A 21317-nucleotide genomic window follows, 5' to 3' on the forward strand; every position below is an offset into this window, starting at 1 on the left:
GTGGCGGCTGCTTATAGGCCCTTACAGCTTTTCCTCCTTAGCCCGAGCAAACATCCTCCTTTTGATATGCTACATGCTCATTATCTCTGCCCCATTTAATGATTTTTGATTGAAGGATGGCAGCGCAGTTGCCAAGAGGGTAGTTAAAGAGGCTCCACGCAGTCAGGACAACAAGAAAGGCTTTCCTTGTGCAGCAGCCTAAATTTGGAGTTTCTTAACAGTGTGTTCTTGTTCTTAGCAGCAGATAAGGGCTGAGCGTGAAATTCTTAATTAAGCAGTAAATAGAGAGTGGGGTGTCAGCAGATGCAGCCTGTAGCCATGGAGACCAAGTCAGATGAAGGAGGGAGCTGAGACTCAACGTCGGCCCCAGGCTCAGGCATGACTGACAGCTGAAGAATCCGACAAAGCTTGTAAACGGGATTAATTAGTTGGCTAATTATTTCATATAGTTAAATGTAAATAAAAAATAAAAAAACAGCTTGCAGGCTTAGGCGGGAACATGTTCGGAAGGCCAGACCTTCAAATGTTGTCCTCTCCGGGTCAGTGGGTGGACTGGTGGGTTTTCAAGGCCAGAAGGGACTATTGTGGCAGCCTTCTCTGACCTCCTATGGAGCATGAATCTCGCCTCATGAGGTTTCTAATAGCTTCTCGTAGAGCTGGAGCATATTTCTCTGAAAAGACGGCCAAGCATCATCTAAGGACCCTGAGTGATGGAAAGTCCACCACATGCCATGAGTCTGCTCTGATGGCTAATTATCCTCACCCTCTCAGACTGCACAGAGATTAAGGGAGAAATTAAATGGCACACCAGGGCTAGGAATCTGCTTGCTTTGTTTCAGACTTTTACCTTACCAACAGCATTAGATATTAGGTACCTGACGCTGAATTATTGATCTCATTGCTATACATGTCCTTGCTGAAAATGTTCACAGCATGAATTATACATGTTAGGTGTTTTCATAAATTTCCCCTCGTGTACTTTGGATGATTGTTCCTCTCTGTATTAAAATGAGAAACAACGATAAGCTCTTCATATAGTAAAAATGAAAGGAAGGCAAAAGAAGGACATGAAAGTATCTATGATACAAGAGTGACATATGCCCACCAGATCACTTTGTCCCAGTCTTCCCAAGACTGTCATCTCCTTTATTTTCAACAGTAGTAAGAGGCCAAGATATAGGTGTTATCTTCTGAGCTTTCCTATGCTGCCCTATTTATGAAAGTGTAATTCAGGATATACAAACTGAAAAACGGTTGACATTTGTATTTGAAAGAGCAAATTTACACTGTTAGTAAACTGAAATAATAAAAACACATTTCTCCTTTCTGTAGATACCTGGCATGATCTTGGGCAAGGCTACACTTACACTAGCCAATCTCTATGCTATATCTAACTAGGGCCAGGACATGGAACTAAGAGCTGGACCCCAATAACTATATTGCTGGCCAAGTTCCTGGCACAGCTTTGGCCCAGACCAATGCACTCTCACAGATGGTGATCATCACAGTTTGGGAGTTAGAACAGGACAGGGATCTTTCCTAATTTGAAGCCTGGGTGCATCCAGCCTGTTTTGAGAGATAAAATATTAAGCTGTATGGACACAAGCTGTGCAATACCAGTTAGCCACAGGACCAGAGATGGATGCAGCAAGTGTGACCCTCAGACTGAGGTTAAGATATGGGCTTCACCATTTCTCCTCAAATGTACACTGGATGATTTTTATTGCCGTCAGACTAAGTTCAGTGGATTGCCTGCCCTCATTCCAGATGTGTTTTTCCCTCCACTGTCCCACCAACTGTTCTGGTTGCTCATTCCTAAACAGATCCTACATGAGAAAGCCATTTGAATGTCATCTCATCAGTGTAAATTAAGAGAAATTCATTAAAACTAATGGATTAGATCAGTGACAAAATTTTCTGTTACTGTGAAAGTCAGTATCTTTATATTTTAGCTTCTCTGTATAAGTCATGAAAGAGAAACTGTGCTTCTCAAGGGCACTGAAATGTTTTTGTGATTCCTGGTTCTACTATTATTAATAATGGCAACAATTACCTTGCCTATTACATATAGAACTTAGACCCTTATAAAATCATTTGCATGAGAACAGGAATTGCAGAAAATGTCCCAAATTTAAAAGAATAAATGAAATTTTAATATTGTAAATATCTGAATTTCTAAAAAGAGATACCACCATGCTTCATGATCTAGTGTACAAAGACAACATGCTCAAATGTAAAGGTCTATGCTGTCTTTCGAAGTTTATAGTCACAGGAAAAATTCTTGCACAGTAATCCTATTGCCTTCAGTGGGCTCAGCCTAGAGAGATTGCACATGATTTATTAATGATACATGTGATGTGGGACCAGCTGACAACAGAGATCATTAGTGGAATTTAATGCCTTTTCCTCTCCAAAACACCAATTCAAATTCAACTGATGTCACATCACCCACTATTTATGATACATTCCTTTTGTTGATAGATCAGGCATCAGATAGATCAGATAAAGATGGACCCGATGTGCATGCATTTACCTATTTGATTCATCTTTTTGAAGGACCTCTTACTTATTGAAAAGCCACTGAATGATGGCCTTGTGTCTGAGACCTTATGTAGTTTGGAGGTTTAAATTAAAAAGACATCAGCTCTGTCACCATTCTTGAACAGAAAGGTATATTGCATTCCTCATATTGTACTTACCCAAATAGGTTATCTTCCTCCGTCTGCTGTCAAGGTACCAGTCACAGCTCCTATGATGTTCATACGAAGGCAGTGATTGGAGTGGCTGTCCAGTCCGTGTCCCACAGGACACCACAACCTCAGGATGGGCAGGAAGATCCTTGTGTTCCACCAGCAAGTAATTCCCAGTCGTGAAGTTGCTAAACGTCACTGAATACTAGAGAAGAGGGAACCAAAATAAACATGCTTCTGTCTGTGATTAGAGCTCCATGGTGTGCAGTATAAAGGGGTAAAGAGGATGGTGCTCCTCATGGGCAACATATTCTTTTGCAAAATGTGCACTGGAAACATGGAAGAGAGATGTAAAATTCAGCAAAAGGTGATGGTGAATGCAGAAAAAATCAGCTCCCCTCATCACCTTGAAAAAGGTGCAGAGGAACAGTATCTCCTGAAAACCATCCTTCAGTATGTCTTAAGGTAGTAATAATTTTGTTGATTCCTAAGCACCACACTGAACTTTCATCTAAGATATCCAAAATCATCTCCCTACTCCAAGTTACTGTTGAGAGCTTCAGGGACTAGGTCATCATATCTAAGCCCTGTGTATAAATATACAGAGATTTTTCTCTTAACACTTATTTTCCCCTCTCTCTGTTCGCCCAGAAAGATGAAAGCATAATTATTTCTTCCAAATATAATTTTGAAATTATAAAAAATTTCCCTTATTACCTGGAGCTGTTTGTTGACTGAAGGGTTGTCAAATGTCAATGCATAAGTCTCTTTATCCAAAAGGAGAACCATCCAGCCATACAGGTTTGATAAAGTATCAGGGACATAATTGACTGTGGTTGTCTTATTCCTACTGTCAGTCACAGTTAAATTATAGGGAATGTCTGGAGCCTCTTTTCTGGAGGAAAAAAATATAATCACATTTTTTCACTGAACTCTGTCATTTTGCAACATTTACAGTTCTGTTTTTATTTGAATTACAGTAGTATAAGCTGTCTCTCTCTCTCAGAATGTGACTTCATTTGTGTAGATCTTTACAAATACAGTAAGAAGTGATCTCTGCCTGAAATGCCATAAAAAGCGAAACAGGGAAAGAGAGACAAAGGGTGGAGGAATAAAGGCACAGAGGAGCAAAGCTTGTGCCAAAGCAGAGCAATGGCAACAGCCAGGGTACCAACTCCTTCACTGTCAGAGTATCTCTCCATCCACCAGACTCATGAGCCTCAGGTTCAACTTTTAGGATCTTCATCTTCATGAAATTTGATAGTTTTCTGATTATTCTCCCACATTTGAGTGGTCAAAAGTTTCATCAAGGCTGAAGATGTAAAAATCCTGTGTAATTTAAAAAGTTGCTCTGCACCTGGGTCAGCATGGAGTACGAAGCTGGGGTTGCTGCAAACTGATGAAATCCTTCACAAAATGGGTGAACTTTTAGTACAGCAGTTCCTCTGAGCATCCAAATGAGAACTCAAACCCCTTTTTCACTAGAACTTTGCACTCCTAATTTCTGTCCAACCTAGTCAGAGAAAACTCACTGAACAGTTCAACAGTAATAACGATATCATGAGTGGGCATAAACCTTTTAGATTTCAGACCTCTGGAGACCTTTCTCTAGTGAAAATAGGAAATAACACAATGAAGCTGGGATGGGTATAACAAACCACCTTGACTTCCTTTCCAGGGGCAGGGTCTGTCTTTTTCCTGCACATAAGCTTTTTTCAAATTATGCTAAACTGATCTTGATTATTTGGGTCTGGAGATACAGAATACTCTGCTTTCAGGAACTGCTTTGTTAAAGGCAACAAACTACATGAAGGAAAAGATAAAGCTGAAATGCAGCTAATCCTTCCGATGTTCAAACATTGAACATCCATTGTCTCTTCATCTTTGATTGATCAGGGACACCTGATCATAAGGTGCTTCTTCAAAACAAAGATGTTACCTCCAGTCCTCAGCATCTTGCATTCCTACAACACCTCTTGAAACTGATGGAAACCATGGTTGAAACTATGCTCTGGTTAGGTACACTCTGTTACCACTTCACATCTGGAACGAGACTGGGAAGGTCTCTTCCCTTTCTAGAGACAACAAGGAGCATCATGCTCCTCCAGAGGATGTCAGATGTGAGGTGGGCTAAAATGTTCTCTGGAGCTGATGTTTCTCCATGGCCTGAATGAATTTGGGTCACAAGACTTTGCACATTAGAAATTACATTTTGATATCAAAAACCAGGAAGAATAAATCCTAGCCTAAGAACCTTCTCCCTGTCCCCTTACTGCACACACATGCACAGACTGCCTAAGACTGTCCGAGAACTTAATGCATCTCATTGTGGCACTCTTTTCAGTAGCAACCGGCACAGATTATTCCTCACCCTGAGCATGATCCCAGTTAGCTTGCAAAAGGATTGGTGCAGGGTTTTTTGTGCCACTAAAGGTACAGGAGGAATTCTGCTGGAAGAACCTAAAATTCTCACAAAGGTCTTACCCCATCACCACCAGCACCTCCCATCCCTGGGCCTGCCAACACTAGATATGCTTGTAAGAATATTGGGATTGCAGCTGCACAACTGCAACCCACAAGTCTTTTCCTGCTTCTTCCATTCTTCACATTAGAGATGGGGAATTGCTCAGGATACACGTCACAGAACTGCAAATCTAATTCTCAGCTGTGGAGAAGCCTTTCTGTCTTGCCAAGGTACCCTGGGGCCATGATTCTGCCATAAAGATGGATGCAGCAGATTTATACATGAATCAAGTGTTTCTGCAAGATCTAAGCAAGTTGGCAGTTTCACCTTTAGTCCACTTAGTCAGTTTTGGCATTTGAACTGACACTAAGCTTAAAAAAAAAAAAAAAAAAAAAAAAAGAATCTCTTTTGAGCGTATCTAAAATGGTATTTCTAAATATTGGAGTATTACTCTACAACTAGACATCTCGGCATGTTACCCAACCCTCCAGATTGGATACGGCTTACTTACCCAAAACAGACAGTGCTAAAACTCATGTCATCCAGCATTTTTTCTGTTTGTATTTGTAATTTTTGGTTGTTTTTCCCTTTATTGCTTTGGAGACAATACATAATTACAATAGCAGTCATCTTGGAGGAGGGTTGCCTGCAGATTATTTTTTCTCTTTTAAAATCAGTTCTGGTTTGGGGTTTTTTTTTGTTATTCTGGTGGCTGTCACTTTGGCAAAGGACTTTCTGGATACCCAGAAACATTCAGCTGAGAAACAACAGTGGGAAAGAGAAGTGTGAATCAGCAAAGAATCACTCAACCGGAAGATATTGGCAGACCAATGAAACTGACTGGAAGGAGTTTATAAGGCTTAAACAGCTTTCGTACTACTAATAAACCTCCTTTTATAGGCATTAACTGGACCAGGATATTAGGCTGCTAATTAAGCAAGTAAATGACAACAAGCACATTATCGCCACAGTTATAAGGACCTGCACAGGTATTCAGGAAAACATTTCTAGCAGCAGAAGCACACCACACATAATATGGTGCAACATTAAACTCTCCTGCACATCAGAAATTGCTTTATTGAGTTACAAAGGTGCACAATGGCACAGCAAGTGATGGAGACTCAGACGCATCATCTGTGCAATATAAATCCACGTGGTTTTGCTCTTTACTCATTTTACTCTTCATCACTGCAGAAGTCTGATGAGACAGTTTGAATCTATTTTCTCAGAGATTTCTCCCCAATACTTCCAAGAAGCTTTAAAAACAAAGAAGAGAACCTGGAAGGGGCAATCCTACTGGGATACAGGGAGGGATACATGTCACCTGATTGATCTGTCAGAAAGTTAGGTGGCAATTCCACATTAGCCGTGTAGATTCACCAGCTAGTGAATGTGAATGTGAATTCACTAACTAGTGAATTGTGTGAATCCAACTCTCTTGGACACCAGTCTTGACAAGAGGTTATAAAAGCACCCGAAATAAATAGCTTAAACTAAACAGCTAACTTCCAGATAGCTACAGTTAAATGAAATACATCTTTCCCAGTATACCTACTTATAACAGACAAGTCCTAGACTTCAAAGCTAGGATAGACTTTTGACTGCTTCAGACACCTTACTTTTAAGTTAGTTGTTCTCAGACTTTGGGATTGAGAGACAGGGAGCCTTCACTGGAGAATCTTTGGTTTGAAAATGCCATTTTTTTATGTCAGAGAGCCTTTCTGAGGAAGAAGGCTTTGCGTGGTTTCATACCATGATAGTCTGGATTTCCTGACCTTCACCTGGAAGTTTATTCATGAGCCGGGAAGGAAAGGGAGCAGATTTCTTATGGCTTGAAATCTCTGGGGTTTCCTTCACCTGGAATGTTGTGACCTTGCCTTTTACATACCTTGCTCGAGGTGTTGCCACCCACAAACATGTATCTTACTCCTGGGTGCCAGCACACTAAACCAAAAATTTGGGGAACCTGAGAAACTGCAGCTCTGCAGGGAAGTTAACTGGCACAAGACAACAATGAGCCTGAGACTACATTCCCCTTGAAAGAATGTCAGAGTGCTTGTTTTCTTCACCTATATGCCAAACAGACACCAAAATGGAAGTACCCTACTAATGGAATTACCAGCCACAATTAGCACCATTTCCATTTGCCCTAAATAGCCAGCGATTTCACTGTGCCCTAAATAGCCACCAATCTACCTCTCCTTAATGTTAATGAAGCAGAGTAGCACGCACACACACAAGTATTTCTAATTCAAAGGATCCGAGGGAGCCTGCACGCATCATTAACATGGAGAGCTTCATTATCAGAGGAAAGAGCCTTCCCCTGAACTTCCCCTGGCTTTATTTGAAAGAAACTAGGAGGCAATGGTCTTAATGCAAAATTAACCCTCACTTTAAACTGCTGGAAGCCTTTACAAAGTGTAAGGAGAAAAAAAAGGATGACTCATTGAAAAGGCTGTATTTTTATATTGAAGCAGGTTTCAATTAAGGAGCAATTTGCTTTAGAAATATGGCAGGATTACTGGAGAGGACTTTACAGTCTGAGCCACAATTTACCAATTGTGATTGTATAAGCTGTTATGTAATTTAGCTCAAGTGCATTGTGCAGAACTGCTCAACATAGATGAGCCACAAAGGATTTGTTAAACCAATCAACAACATCAAGTAGAACAAATATTAACTCTCCTGTTTATGCTTACCATTAACTTACTTATCCTAAGGGTCCATATCTTTGTGTATGAAGGCAGACACTGTGTTTAGCTCTAAATGCTTTCTGTTTGATACATTTGTGTAATAATCCATTATGATTATCCCTCTCTAAAACAATATAGCATTGAACTTCAAATGGGACACCAAATGTTTATATCAACAGTCCAATTTACTGTTACCCAAATGGAGGCTAATTCTAAATTATGACCATTCCGAACACTTTACAGGTTTGATGCTGGGCCAAAACCAAGTTCATTTTAATTACCAAGAATTAAGAATTTTCAGTTGTTTTAAGTAAATGTGTGTATCTCTGTCAAGAGACCAAGGACATGGTTCAAATCTGCCTTATATTATGAACCCTTACCATCAGCGAGTTTTTGCATGCATGGGTCTTTTTGAAAACAACTAGATCTTTGTCCCTGATCCTGAGTAGCCACTATGCAATAGGCCTTCTGAATTTGAAGTAAAAGAAGAATTGAGATCATCTCCCAGGAGCAGAGAGGGTTGTGACTGACAAGCTGAGATGGCTTCATTTAAAGTAGCTTTTGAGTTTACTACCCCAGGCTTCCTAACTCCACTGTGTTCTTAAATCAGTTCCCCAGCTCCTATAGTTTACAGGCTGATACTTTAAGGAAAACTAAAATCAGATACAAATTTTGAGCTGGAAAGTGACTAGTAAGCAAGCAGTTCAAACATCTGTGCAGTGTAAGCATAACAAATATCTTCAGAGGGCCACTTTGTCACTCCACTTATTCCACGTCAGGCAGAGCTCTAAAGCATCCAAAATGGGTCTGAAAACCTGGACACAGGTACTCTGGGCACGGTTTTACTTCACTTTGCAGTCCTCTACAAAATAACACAATTTTAGGGCTAATAATACATTATGACAGTGAGTCCCAGGGTAAATGGGTAAATGGAAAGGGATCCTATACTGTTCCAGTGTAAATAGAAAGGGGTCCTACACTGGGAAACAGATTTAGCTTGGCTGCTTTGGAGGGATGTCTCTGATGCCAGAAATATAGAGCAGTAAGAGTTGAACCTCTGAAGTTTAGCTGATGTGCTGGTTAACGGAACAGTCAACAGCCAATTATTTAATATTTGTCTTCCACGTTATGCCATGGGAGCCCTGAGAGGGCTGAGTTATGAGGCCAAGTGAGTGTGCAAGCTGCCCTATGTGTGAATACAATCATGTACACAGGGAGGATACATGACCGGAGAGCAACTGAGCATGTACACATTGAAAGAAGAAGTGTGATTGTAAGGGTGTTTCACAGCAGGTGGATGTTCATCTGAAGGCACCACAGTAAGTCAATATCAAAGGAAAAGCAAAACTAGAGTAACCATTTGAACTCTCTTCAAGACTCAAAGACACGGAGGTAGGGGGTAAGCTATTCTTTTCACACTAACCCATCAGCAGCGGCTGGGTTTGCAGCAACTGAATGCGTGCACTACAGGAGAGGATATTAGACCAGATTTAAGAATTAAGGCTATAAAGAAGAAAGTTAATCTTTTCCTCTGCAGCAGACTAGAGAAGAGGGAAGCAATAAAAGGCTTGAACTACAAGACTGGTGCTGAGCAAGTCCCAGGTTTCCGCAGTGAGAAGGGGAAAGCAGATGAAAGGGAACAAGAGGCAAACTTCCTTCTGGTGTGCGCAGCCGCAAACTGTTTGGAGTCCCCTTTGCCGCAAGGTGCTGCCTGGCTGCCTATTATTCTAATGCTCTCCTCTTGTAAAAATTATGCATAATGTGAAGAAACTTTTAAAGTCACTTAATCATGTTATGACAATTTTTTAATGAAAATTTGTTTTAATATTAATAGAGATTCATATTTTCATGATAATATGGGTAGCGGTGGCATTTGGAGCAGCCGTATCTAGCCTGCAGCCATGCTGTGCTGTGCCATGGCATAAGCTGTTCTTTAGACTACTCAATAACTTTCTCACATATAAATTTATAAAGACTTTTATAAGCTTCAATTACATTTTTAAAAGACATAAAAACCCTCTTAAAGGGTGCTTAAGTGACACATTAGTTTAACTTTCAACTGGACTTCATGAAGAAGGCTTTTGTTACAGCAACGCAAGCTTGGAAATAGATCCCCATTTTCCTGGAAGCTACTGGGTGAAGCAGTTCAGGACAGAGTCAAGAATTACTCAAGATACTTGTTTTCTTTTTTTTTTTTTTAAAAAAAAGGTCTTCTAAGGGTTTTTCTCTACGTTTTAGCAGGGAAAAAAAAGTGCCAATACACTACACGCATTCTGGTAACTTAAACAGCACAAAGATAAAGAGTCAATTGCCCACATTGTAACTTAAATAATTAAAATGGTCCCAGACATGTTTTTAGCTTGCACCAACCAGCTTTATCTCAGACAGATCCCAGGCAAGGGATCTTTCCTAAAAGGTAGCACTGATGCAACTTCCCTGATATCTTGGAGGCTAAGGTTAATAACACGGCCATGGCCAAGCCTTGACAGTGGTCCTCAGGGTCAGGGAATGAACATGAGGTTGCTGGGAAAGGGGTTGCCATATTAGGACTCCCCTCTCAAAATTCATTATTTGCCTCAGCCCTTAAGAGTTTCAGAGCTGGAGTCCATTCCTGAAACTCAGGGGAAGCAAAAAACCCACCACCTCAAGCCCCTCACATTTTTGATTGAGGAGCACAGAGAATGCACCACTGCAGACCAGGAGAGAGCACAGGAGATGAGACTGTCTTACTGCTATGGCCTGAAACCTTCTCCTTGTACGATGTGACTTCATACCAAAATGAGGATGCTCTTGCGCTATCACTTTGGCCTGATGATCAGCAACTGTGGGTTCAGTGCTTAAGGTTTGGGCTCAGAGGTTTGTAATCTCTTTTTCATCCTGGTTTTGACAGCACCCCGGCTTTACTAAGGTAAAGTGGAAAGCACAAATAGCAAGTTGCAGATCTGACAGGTTGCATACTCCAGGGCCTGGTAGAGCACAACAGAAAGATTTCTTCAAGAGCGATTTTTAATTCTTTGCTCATCAGAAACTAAAGAAAGCCAAGCAACAGTACTTTAACCTTTTTACTGAGATTAGATGAATCCAAACACTGTGCTGTTGGGAAATTTTTCCTGTCACCCACCTATCTTTATTCTCTCTGCTCAAATTCTGCCAATTGCTTCTAGTCATATTTTGTTGTATTAATCCTAAACTATTCCCTTTTTATTGTGAATGCTTTTCAAATACATCTGGACAAAATTCATTTTTCTTCCTCTTCCCTCACCCCCTCATCATCTGGTCATGCTGTGCATGTTTTATTAATTGACTTTCATTCTTCACCTCCTCCAGCTCCTTTCATTCCCCACCCTGTACCTCTATCAGGTCCATTTTGGAGTGCTGTCTCTGTGACTGAAGACTCCGACTCACTTAATTTACTTGGCTGCATACTGACAGTCTTTCAACTTAACATGATGGTGATTTGGCTAGTAGAAGCTACTCAGGAGAGAGGATCTGGAAGCAGCACAGAGAGGATGCTCACGGTCTCTCAGGTTACTCTGTTAAGTACGTAGTCCTCAAGAGGACAGGCTAACAGCTGGCTTCTGCTACTCAGACTGCCAAGTATCTTTGATGTGAGTTGACTCCCAGCTCATGCAAATGAATAATAAAGAAGGGAAGGAAAGGGTACTTGCTTGAAATAAAAGGTTGATTGAGAAGTCATTGATATGACTAATCTAAAATTCTTAAGCAATTTACTGGGAAGACAAAATTTAGGTCAGAGCTCAAACATTTCCAGAGTTAACAACAATGGTGAAGATGAACTATTTGTACTTGTTCCTTAACCACCTTTTGATGTGAAGAGGAACAAGGTGTATTGAATACATTAGCTATCACGAGTTATTAATATTTACATTGTGGGAGTATCCAAAAGAACCCAAATCACACTATAGGAAATGTTGTGAGAAGCTCCATCCACGCACACAGCGTTGACCCATAGATATGGTCCATATAAACAAGTAAATACACTAGGAAGTGAACTGATTTGCCTAGGACCTCATAGTTAGCTGGTCCAGAAAGACATCTAGCACAGTTATATATTGTCTTCTATCCACTACCCTTTTTGTTAAATCAGAATGATTCCCAGCTCTTAATTTATTGCAGACTTTTGTTTTCATTATGAGAAACAGTAATCACATGCAAAGCCTGCAGGTAGCTGAAAGTCTTATAGTTTTCCCCTTCAATGGAACATGTGATTATTTTTTTTCTTATTTGGGAAGGGGATTTTTTTCCTCCTTTTCTAAAACATAAATTATAAGACAGACATGAATTATTAACAGCCCTCTGACAGAGCACTTCAGGATTTCTGCCTGTATACTACTAACCTGAAACAGCAAAAATAGATAATGGTTCAAACCTGTACATCAAAAGAAAGTGAAATGTTGAGCAGGGCACTGGGAAGGGAGGATGAGCATGGGAAGAAAAGCAGGAGTGGTGATTAGATCACAAAAAGCCTTTTTTGAACCCTTTTCATTTATGCCAGGAATTTTCAGGTGTCCTCCCTGGGTAACAGAAGTGGTGGTAGTATTTGGCTGAACAGTATTTCTCCACTGGATCCCTTTAGCTACCAGCTGCCCAAAGGCAGGAACAAGTCCAGCTTGGGTAAGCAAGTGTAGCAACAGAAGTGAGCTGGGACAACACTTGGGAGCTCTACAGCCATCAAAGATGATGGGAAAGAACTGCCTATACACCAGGACTGGGTTATTACAAAGGCGCAATATGAGGCAGTGGCAAGAGGAGGCCGAACTCTTCAAATCCATCTTTTATCCCTCTGGAAATGAAAAAATTGTCAAAAGGGGCATTCTGTTGCAAATTTATAGTAGGCATGATTTGCTGGGAGTGTGAAGAGGTACTAGGAAGGACATGTACTCTACATGGTTATATCCACACAGACAGGCAGATCTTCTCCAACAAGACTGTGTCTCACCCACTCATAGAGTGTGTAGGCACTCACAGACCTGTGGCTACACCTCTTCTGATAACCCATGCCATGGCCTGTCCTCTGGCCTTGAGGTTGCTAGCATGGCCTGGCCATATCCATACAATCAAATTCCTTCAGCTTCCAAAACAGCATGGGACATCTAAATTGCCCTATTGGAAGTGGTTCCTTGGGTTATATTGACCTCTAGATTGTACCCCACAAATTCCTTGGGTGTGGGAAAGCTGTCCTGGGCCAAAACTATGCCAGGGACCATTATGAGCCTTTACAGTGCAAACAGCTGGAACTGGAATGGGTTCAAAACTAAGTCAAACAGAGAGACAGACTGCACTTACATATATATATGTCTGTTTGTATATACATGCACAAACAGTCCTTGTGTTTGCATAAGCTGTATTTCCCAAAAAACTTGTGTAGAAGACAGGTAGAGGAAAATCTAGTCATTCAATTTAGTATTGGGACACGTAAATGCCTACTGTTGTTTAAATATGCATTAGGTGACTAAGTGCCTGTTACAGTCACTAGAATTGTAGTAAGCACAGTCCATAGAAGCCCGAAGGGCAATTCAGTTGACCAACCCCTAAGAGAAAAATCAGAGAAACAGAAGCATCCAGTCCTGCTAGTCCCAAGCAATCAAAAAGTTTGGTGCGAGATGTCAGATCTGACACTTCTCCAGGAGATCCTTGCCCTTCTGCCATGGAGTCACAAACCACAAAGATATCATAGGGCATTTTAAATGGCACTAAACATCTCTTTGTGGGCAACAAAATCAAGGACCCAGGTTTCCATCAACAGTCATGGAACACATAGTCAGTATCTACGTGGTGACCACACAGGTTCTTCAGGATAATATCAAAGTTTACATGTCTTCAACCCAAGTTGAATTCACTCATATTCAGTTTCTGGCTCTCTCACAAAATCTTTCCAGGAATTTTTGATTGCTGAATAAGCTCTGAGAGCTACATCACAGTAGTAGTGCCTTTTACCTATAACCTGTTCATTTATGCATTGAGTTCCTCTATCAAGATTAAAACAAATAAATGGCTTTTCATTGCCATTTATAAACAGAGGTATTATCACAACTGCCCACTGAAATCAAGCGGAAACTGGCATCTTAACTACTTTGGAAAAGCAATTACCTATTTGCCAAAAAACTTCTGTCTCTCAAAATAACAAAACTTTATTCTTTGGTCATTGTCTGATCCCATCATGTTGACGGGAATCCTTAACTGTATAGACTGAAACAGATTGCTTAGGTTGTGAGGGTGGTTTGATGATCTGAATTCACCTCAGAGCTAGCAAAGAACAGCAAAATGAAAGACCAGAAAGTCCTGATGAAATAGGTAAGAAAAGAATGGCTCCAGCAGAATGGCAGAAACGTATCTACTGAAAAGTTTTATTTTAATTAAATACATCATGAACTTATTATATCTTCTATACAATATAGCTGTTCATTGCATGAGATATGGGCCCATGAAAACATAAAATGATGAATCCTGTTTTAGTAGAAATCATAATACATGAATCTGATAGTTTATGAAACTAACGTAGTAATGGAATCAGTTTACAAAGATTTTCTACTTAAGACATGAAAAGCTACCATATTCATAATCACTTATTCTTTGGGAGTATAATTAAATTCAAACTTTTTTTTTTTTTTTTTAAACTGCATTTTTTTATCAATGGAGGTGTTTCTCTCATGATTTGGAAGTATTTTGTAGGTTAGCACTCAGAAAACCTTGGCAAAGTTCATAATTTGCCCACTAAATCTCTGACTGTGTCTGGGGCTTGACCACCAATCTCACTTGGAACAGCTGAGTGTCAGTGTCCAACTTGAGCTGGATTCTCATTTCTACAAAGAAATGGTATTTGAAGAGTGACAAAATAGCAGTACTCCACAACCTCCACCTAAAGGCTCACTTAACACTGCCAGAATTGTCTCAGGACTGGAATCAAGGCAGGAAACCAAGGAAACCAAGGTAAGAAAGATAAGCATCTTGCTGAGAACCTCAGAAAAAATTGAGCTTGTGCAGGCCCGAGTAAATAAAATATAAACTAAAGACTGTCCTGTGTTGTCCATACATCTAAGTTCTCCTGTCCAAAACCAGGATGACCTAATTTAGGAACCAGCAGAGAGGCAGGAGTCTTGGAGCTATGTTCAGACCCAGCAGCTCTCTCAATACACAACACAGTAAGCAACATCCATTCCGATTTTTTGGAAGTTAAATTGTTACTTACAAATGAAGAGACATACGGTGGAAAACAAGGTCGCTGCCACAAACACTGCCACCAGAAGCTTGACTGAAGTTGGCAGTGGCTGTGCAAGATATCACAAGGATATCTGTGGAAGGAAGGAGATGACTTCCTTTCTGCCCCGTGATAGAGCCGTCGAGATCCTCAAGGATGGCAGAGTGAGGAAAAGGGAAGGACACTTGGAAAGGTGAGTTGATGAAGGTCAAACGTTCAGCTCTCACTGTAAACCCACCTGGAGGGAACAAGCAGCAGTTCAGAAACAGAGACTGTCTTCTTCAAGTAATAGGCTTAAAGGCATCTCTGGAGAAAAGGAGATTAACTAACACACCTTTGCTTTCGAAAAATGTCTACTAAGTCAACAAGAAAAGGGGATTCAGGAAAATAAATAAAGATGGTTGTAGTAATTGCCATTGATGTGATCTGGTCAGGTCCCATCTGTCCAGAATTCTGTTGTGACAGGACTTGTGGTTACAGACTCCTCTGATCCAGGTGCTGCTCCTGATCATCATCTCCTCAGTGACTCCAAATGCTTATTCACAACTTCCATTGCCAAAAAGTTACAGTCTCCAAAACAGTGATTCTTATAGATCCTTTCTGCCTTGTGTATAAGATAAAATCTTCAGTGATAAGGACTGTTTATGTGTGTGTGTAAATATACCTGTGTGCATATGTACAACACTTGGCACAATAAAGCCTTGGCTGAGAAGTGTGGCTGGAGGATCTTTTCGTTACTGTAATGCAGATAGCTACAAAAAGGAGGAATACAAAAAAGAGGAATACTCATGCTAGCTAAAGCACAGGAAGATTTTGAACACATTAATATTTCCACAAGTGTCAGAAAAGGTTCTGCATCTGGGTCGGGGTAACCTCCAGTATAGGCTGGGCAGTGATGGGATTGAGAGAAGCTGGACATGAGCCAGCAATGTGCTCTCACAGCCCAGAAAGCCATTCAGGTCCTGGGCTGCATCAAAAGCAGTGTGGCCAACAGGTCAAGGGAGGTGATTGTCCCCCTCTACTCCACTCTGGTGAGACCTCACCTGCAGTGCTGTGTCCAGCTCTGGAGCCCTCAGCACAGGAAAGACATGGACCTGTTGGAGCGGGTCCAGCGGAGGCCACAAAAATGATCTGATGGATGAACACCTCTCCTATGAAGACAGGCTAAGAGAGTTGGGGTTGTTCAGCCTGGATAAGAGAAAGCTCTGGGGACACCATATGGTGGCCTTCCAGTACTTAAAGAGGGCTTATAAGAAAGGTGGGGACAGACTTTTTAGTAGGTTCTGTAGTGACAGGACAAGGGGCAATGGTTTTAAACTAAAAGAGGGTAGATTCAGACTAGATATAAGGAAGAAATTCTTTATGAGGGTGGTGAAACACTGGCACAGGTTGCCCAGAGAGGTCGTAGATGCCCCATCCTTGGAAACATTCAAGGCCAGGTTGGACGGGGCTCTGAGCAAACTGATCTAGGTGAAGATGTGTCTGGTCATTGCAAGGGGGTTGGACTAGATGGTCTTTAATGGTCCCTTCCAACCCAAACCATTCTGTGATTCTATGAAAATCATTGTCCCATGAAGCATAACAAGTCAGCTTTGGCATGAGCGTTCATGCACCATGTTTGGTTACTATTTGACTATGATATTGTCAGTTGTAGACTCTCTGAGTCAGATTTTACTATTCCCCCTGTCCTTTGATCTCACCTCCTGAAGTCTTTTTCTCTGTTATGTTATTGTAGGGCAGTATACGTTTATATATAAATATATTTAGGAGATAATTGCAGTTGGGATATTCTTCAAAGAGCCTTTGGGTACCTCTTCAAAGCTCAAAAGGATGCTTAGTTTACATGTTATCTCAGGCAAATTCACCTCTGGTTTAGGTTGGCCTGAGGTAGGAAATTCTGCAAGGTTGTGTCATAGCTATTAAAGAAATCATCGCTCTTGAAATTTTACCTCCCAAAATGAAAAGCAGTAACAAGTCAGTGTATAAAGACCCCTTCCACTGAGAAAGTGAAATCAGTGCAAAAATAAGGCTATCTTTGTCTTAAAAATATGCGTCGTATGTGGATTCAACTAGGTGATGAAGCTATTTGCAAGGGAGATTGGAGAGAACCTGCAACCTCAGCCTATGCAGAGCAGAGCAGCTCAAGGGTCTGGTTCAGCCCTCCAGCAATGTCAGCAAAATGCACACTAAAGAGGTTGAGTATTGCTGAGGACTGATTGTTATGCATATCTCTACAATCCTAGCTCAGGGATTTTCTCAGCTCATCTGAGCTGCACATCACACAGAGTATTTATCTTGCATCTACATATTGTCATCTTACGTCCCACCTCCCTGAAAATGGGGAAGAGCTATTATCCTTGTGTCCCAGTTGGGGAAGTGAAGCATAGAGAGTGACATTTTTGAAACTATTTAGTGCCATGAAACCTAAGAAAAGCAGGTATGCAAATACCTCCAATCCTAGCTGATTTTCACCTACAGCAAATGTTGTGACAAGATTACAGAAGCAAAACTGGGGCCAGTACTCTTCATCAGAATATGGTGCTTTTTACAGGATTCAGCTGAAATACCTCTCAATGATTGTCTGTGGAAACTGTATATTTCTAAACATCTGAATCTGAAATGGGAGGAAGTCAGGCTCTGTGGAAACCCTGCTAAATAATACCCACCTTGCCCTCGATAACAGCCAGAACAAGCCCGGATCGCTGTGCAAGTTTTCACATCAAAGTTCCTGAAAGCTGTGTTGGAGATGAATAGCTGGTATCTTTGGGGAGATTTTAGTCCTGCTGACATACAGGTCCTATCCTGCAATGAAGAAATAAGGAGCGCTGGGAAACACATCACCATGTGAATTTCCAAATCTAATGAGTCCAGAATGCAGCAGCTAGGACACAAGGATGTGATTGCACTCAAGCCCATGGTTGTGGGGCAATGTATGCTGTTTGAAAGACAGATCTAAGCTATTGCTTGGCAAATTCTGACAAGTAACATCTGTCTAATTCACCATTTGCAGTATGTGATACTATTACATTCAGGGTAGTGATTTTCTTGTTTGCTTTGTCCGCGTTGTTGCATATTAGTTAAAGTTGGGCATTTGAAGGGAAAGGAAATTGCACATTCCCTGGGCAGAAAGAATCCACCTGGAAGGCACAATGAGCAGATTTGTTTATGGTGCCTTTTACTTTGCCCTGTCTTGTCCAACAGGCAGGAAATTTCCCTCCTCTACAAAGCTGATCAGCCTAATTTGTGTTCTAAGAAAAACCTGACTGCTGAGATTCAAAGCTCTTCTGTGTGATTGGGGATGGGGGGAATCTTTTAAACTAGGGTCTCTTCAAAGCTCTGGCTGACTTCAGGGTCCATCAGAACAAGAAGTTAAGTATATCAGTGAGAGACAGGAGAAAACATAAGACATGAAAAGGAAGAGCAAAAACCCACAAGTGATGGAAAACACAATGGACAAACTAGATTTTGTGGTGATTGTAGGCCATGACACATGGGAGGTGTACATCTCTCTGACAATTTATCTTGGAGACAGGCTGGGAAGAAGGATGTACTCAGAGCTAGTGGGTAGCCTGGAGGGGAAAGGGCTGTCAGAAATGCGTGATGTTATTTCTGAGGCCAATAAACACTTTTGTAGAACAACTCTCAAAAGCCATAATAGAGAATCAATTGAGAAATCCACCCTCTGTGAAAATATTGTCTTTAATTGAACATGTAGAATTAAATGGACTTTTATAAATAGTTTATCACTTCAAAGAAATGGTGTTATCTTCAGTCTCAAGAGAGAGCAGCTCCATCACCTTTTTTACTCCAAGGCCAAAACACCTGCAGTGATGGTCCTGGTTCTTGGGCCAACTCCTTCCAAGTCACTGCTAAGCGGAAATCCCTGGCTTCTGGTAACATATCAGTCAGAAAGACTTTATTGGTTTTTTGCTTACACTTGCCTGTTCCTCCATACCACTCCCATTTCTATATTTTTTTTAATTTATTTTATTTAAATAAATATTAAATAGAAGAAGGGTGTGAGACGATAATTCCTCCCCAGTGTGTGTCATGTCTCTCAGACCTCCTCTTTTTCAAGAAGAAATGCTTTTCCTCAACTGGCTCCACAAAGGCAATGAATTGCTTTATGAATGTATGGAAGAGGCTTGCTGAATGTCTAGGAAACTAGTGAAAGTCTTTTGGCTTTTACAGGCCCTGGATCTAGCCTTGCCGCTAATATTTTAATTGATCAAAGCCCAAATTTTTAAATGCCTTAATATTTCCAGAAAACAGTCGTGTTTTAAAACACGTCTTTCAAAAACTGGAAGGTCTAGCAGAGAGGAACATCCAAGGTTCCCATTAAATTAATGTCATAAAGTTTTAATTGATATTAAAGAGACATCATTATTAAAGGGAGAATTACATAAATTAAGATGTAAATTATGACAAGGAGGCTCTTATCATGAGATAATCAAAGATAATCACCCCCCTGGGGTACTGCAAGAAACAAGGCACAGCTGAGTGCCTCTAAATCTCTTAACAAGTACAACATCGGAGTCCTTCCATGGATCCTGCAAAGCAAAAACAAAGATATCCACCCTTTGCTGTCCAAGAGAAATTAATTGTGTCATTGGGACGCTGCAAGGTTGGACTGGTGAGGCGAGGATTAAATCTGAGATACATACTTTCAATAGATCTGCTACACAGGTTTCCTTCTGCGAGCTTCTAAAGAAAACTCATTTAAAACTCTTTTTCTGCCACTCAGAGAGAAAATTAATTTCATAAACAACAGAAAACTGAGCAGGGCTAAAAAGCCCTCAAAAGCATGAACAAGTAACTGTGGCCAGTTGTTACTAAATTCCATTGTTATCCATGTTATTAATCTGTTAACAACCTGGTAGCACCCAAAGGACTTTGTCCAGCTGCCTAAAGAAGTAATGGAAGATCATATTTACTGCATAAATAAGAATGTTACATTTTGACAACATTTTTCCTTCTCAAGTAAATAAGTAGCATGCTGTGTTCCAGGTGGACCAATGATGCTATGAGAGAGCAGAGGAAACCAAAATGTTACCTAGGATAGAAATCAAATCTGTTGTACCCCCTCATTATTCTCAAATCACTAAACTAAACCCAACTATGTATGGTTAAATGGTGTCTCTTTATTACAGTAAAAGGTATGTAGGAGTTTATGTTAGAAAAGCTTATTTAAACAAAAATTATGATTTCTCTCAAAAATTCAGGTTCTGTGAAATTCCAAGGGTTTTCTGAGACCATGTGACTCTTGGGAAAAAAAAAAAAAAAACCAAAAACACGAGTAGGGAAAAAATTAACACTTATCGTGCTAAAATCCTTCAGCTCATAAATTGAGCAGAATCGTGATTTTGTTTTTACTTTTGAACATTGTTTTATAAAGAATATTCATGAATATGCATTATAATATAAAATCTTTTAAAAAATCCATATTTAAATAGAAAATCTTTATTTAAATATAAAATCTTTTAAAAAATCCATGTTTAAATAGAAAAATCAGGGTCCTTCTCTCAATTTTGTTTAAAAAGTCTTCAAAACTTCCATACTGAAATAAAAAGATATTTCAAGAAAATTCCGAATTTTCCTGCGGAGTGCTATCTCTGGTTTCTCATCAGCTGGTGTGAACGGAGGACATGAAAAATTATACATGATCTAGCTGATCAAATGTTATTCCTCTTCTGCTGCTGCCAGCAGAAACAACAAAATCCTTGGTTCCAGCAGGCTGGGAGATTGGTACTGATGCTCCAAGTTTCTCTGCTCTATCATCAAATCAATGTCCCTTTAGCAGGTGCTGCTGCTAAAGGCATCATCTTTCCAAGGAGTGGAAGACAGTTAGAGGACTAAGCAAACAGATCAGTGCCCAAACCTCATCCTGAAGCTGCATTTGTCTTTACATACAATCTATTTAAAATCCAAGTTTTACCTTGGAGCAGGGGCTGTTCTTCAGGTTGCTTTCTTATTTCTCTAAATTCCTATCTGAAGGCTTGCTGTGGAATTCAAGAGATGTTGAAATAGTTCCTGAAGTACTTACCTTTTGCCCAATGTGTCCAATTAAAACACTATTAGCTACGGAAGTGTTTCCCAGGCTTTCTATGATGTCAATGCCAAAGTCTTTGCAAGCATAAATGCAGAAATGTTGGAGTTCAAGGTTGCTGCTTTTAAAAATCTACATAAAAGCATAATAAGTGAATAACAATAAATAAAAATATTTTGATTTATAACTGCTTTCCTTACAACAG

General features: G+C 40.4%; 1 protein-coding gene across 1 annotated transcript in view; it reads right to left on the reverse strand.

Moving 5' to 3' along the window:
* The window catches only part of PKHD1 (PKHD1 ciliary IPT domain containing fibrocystin/polyductin), a 271462-nt gene that overhangs the window by 113122 nt on the left and 137023 nt on the right, over nt 1-21317 (reverse strand). Inside the window, exons 45-49 of the mRNA XM_074820252.1 lie at nt 21110-21244; nt 17733-17868; nt 15058-15304; nt 3408-3585; nt 2700-2895 (exon numbers count right to left, since the gene is read on the reverse strand). Coding sequence (XP_074676353.1) covers nt 2700-2895; nt 3408-3585; nt 15058-15304; nt 17733-17868; nt 21110-21244 — 892 coding nt within the window. The remainder of the gene's footprint in view (nt 1-2699; nt 2896-3407; nt 3586-15057; nt 15305-17732; nt 17869-21109; nt 21245-21317) is intronic.

The sequence above is a fragment of the Strix aluco genome, chromosome 3, assembly GCF_031877795.1.
Source record: "Strix aluco isolate bStrAlu1 chromosome 3, bStrAlu1.hap1, whole genome shotgun sequence".
Lineage (NCBI taxonomy): Eukaryota > Metazoa > Chordata > Aves > Strigiformes > Strigidae > Strix > Strix aluco.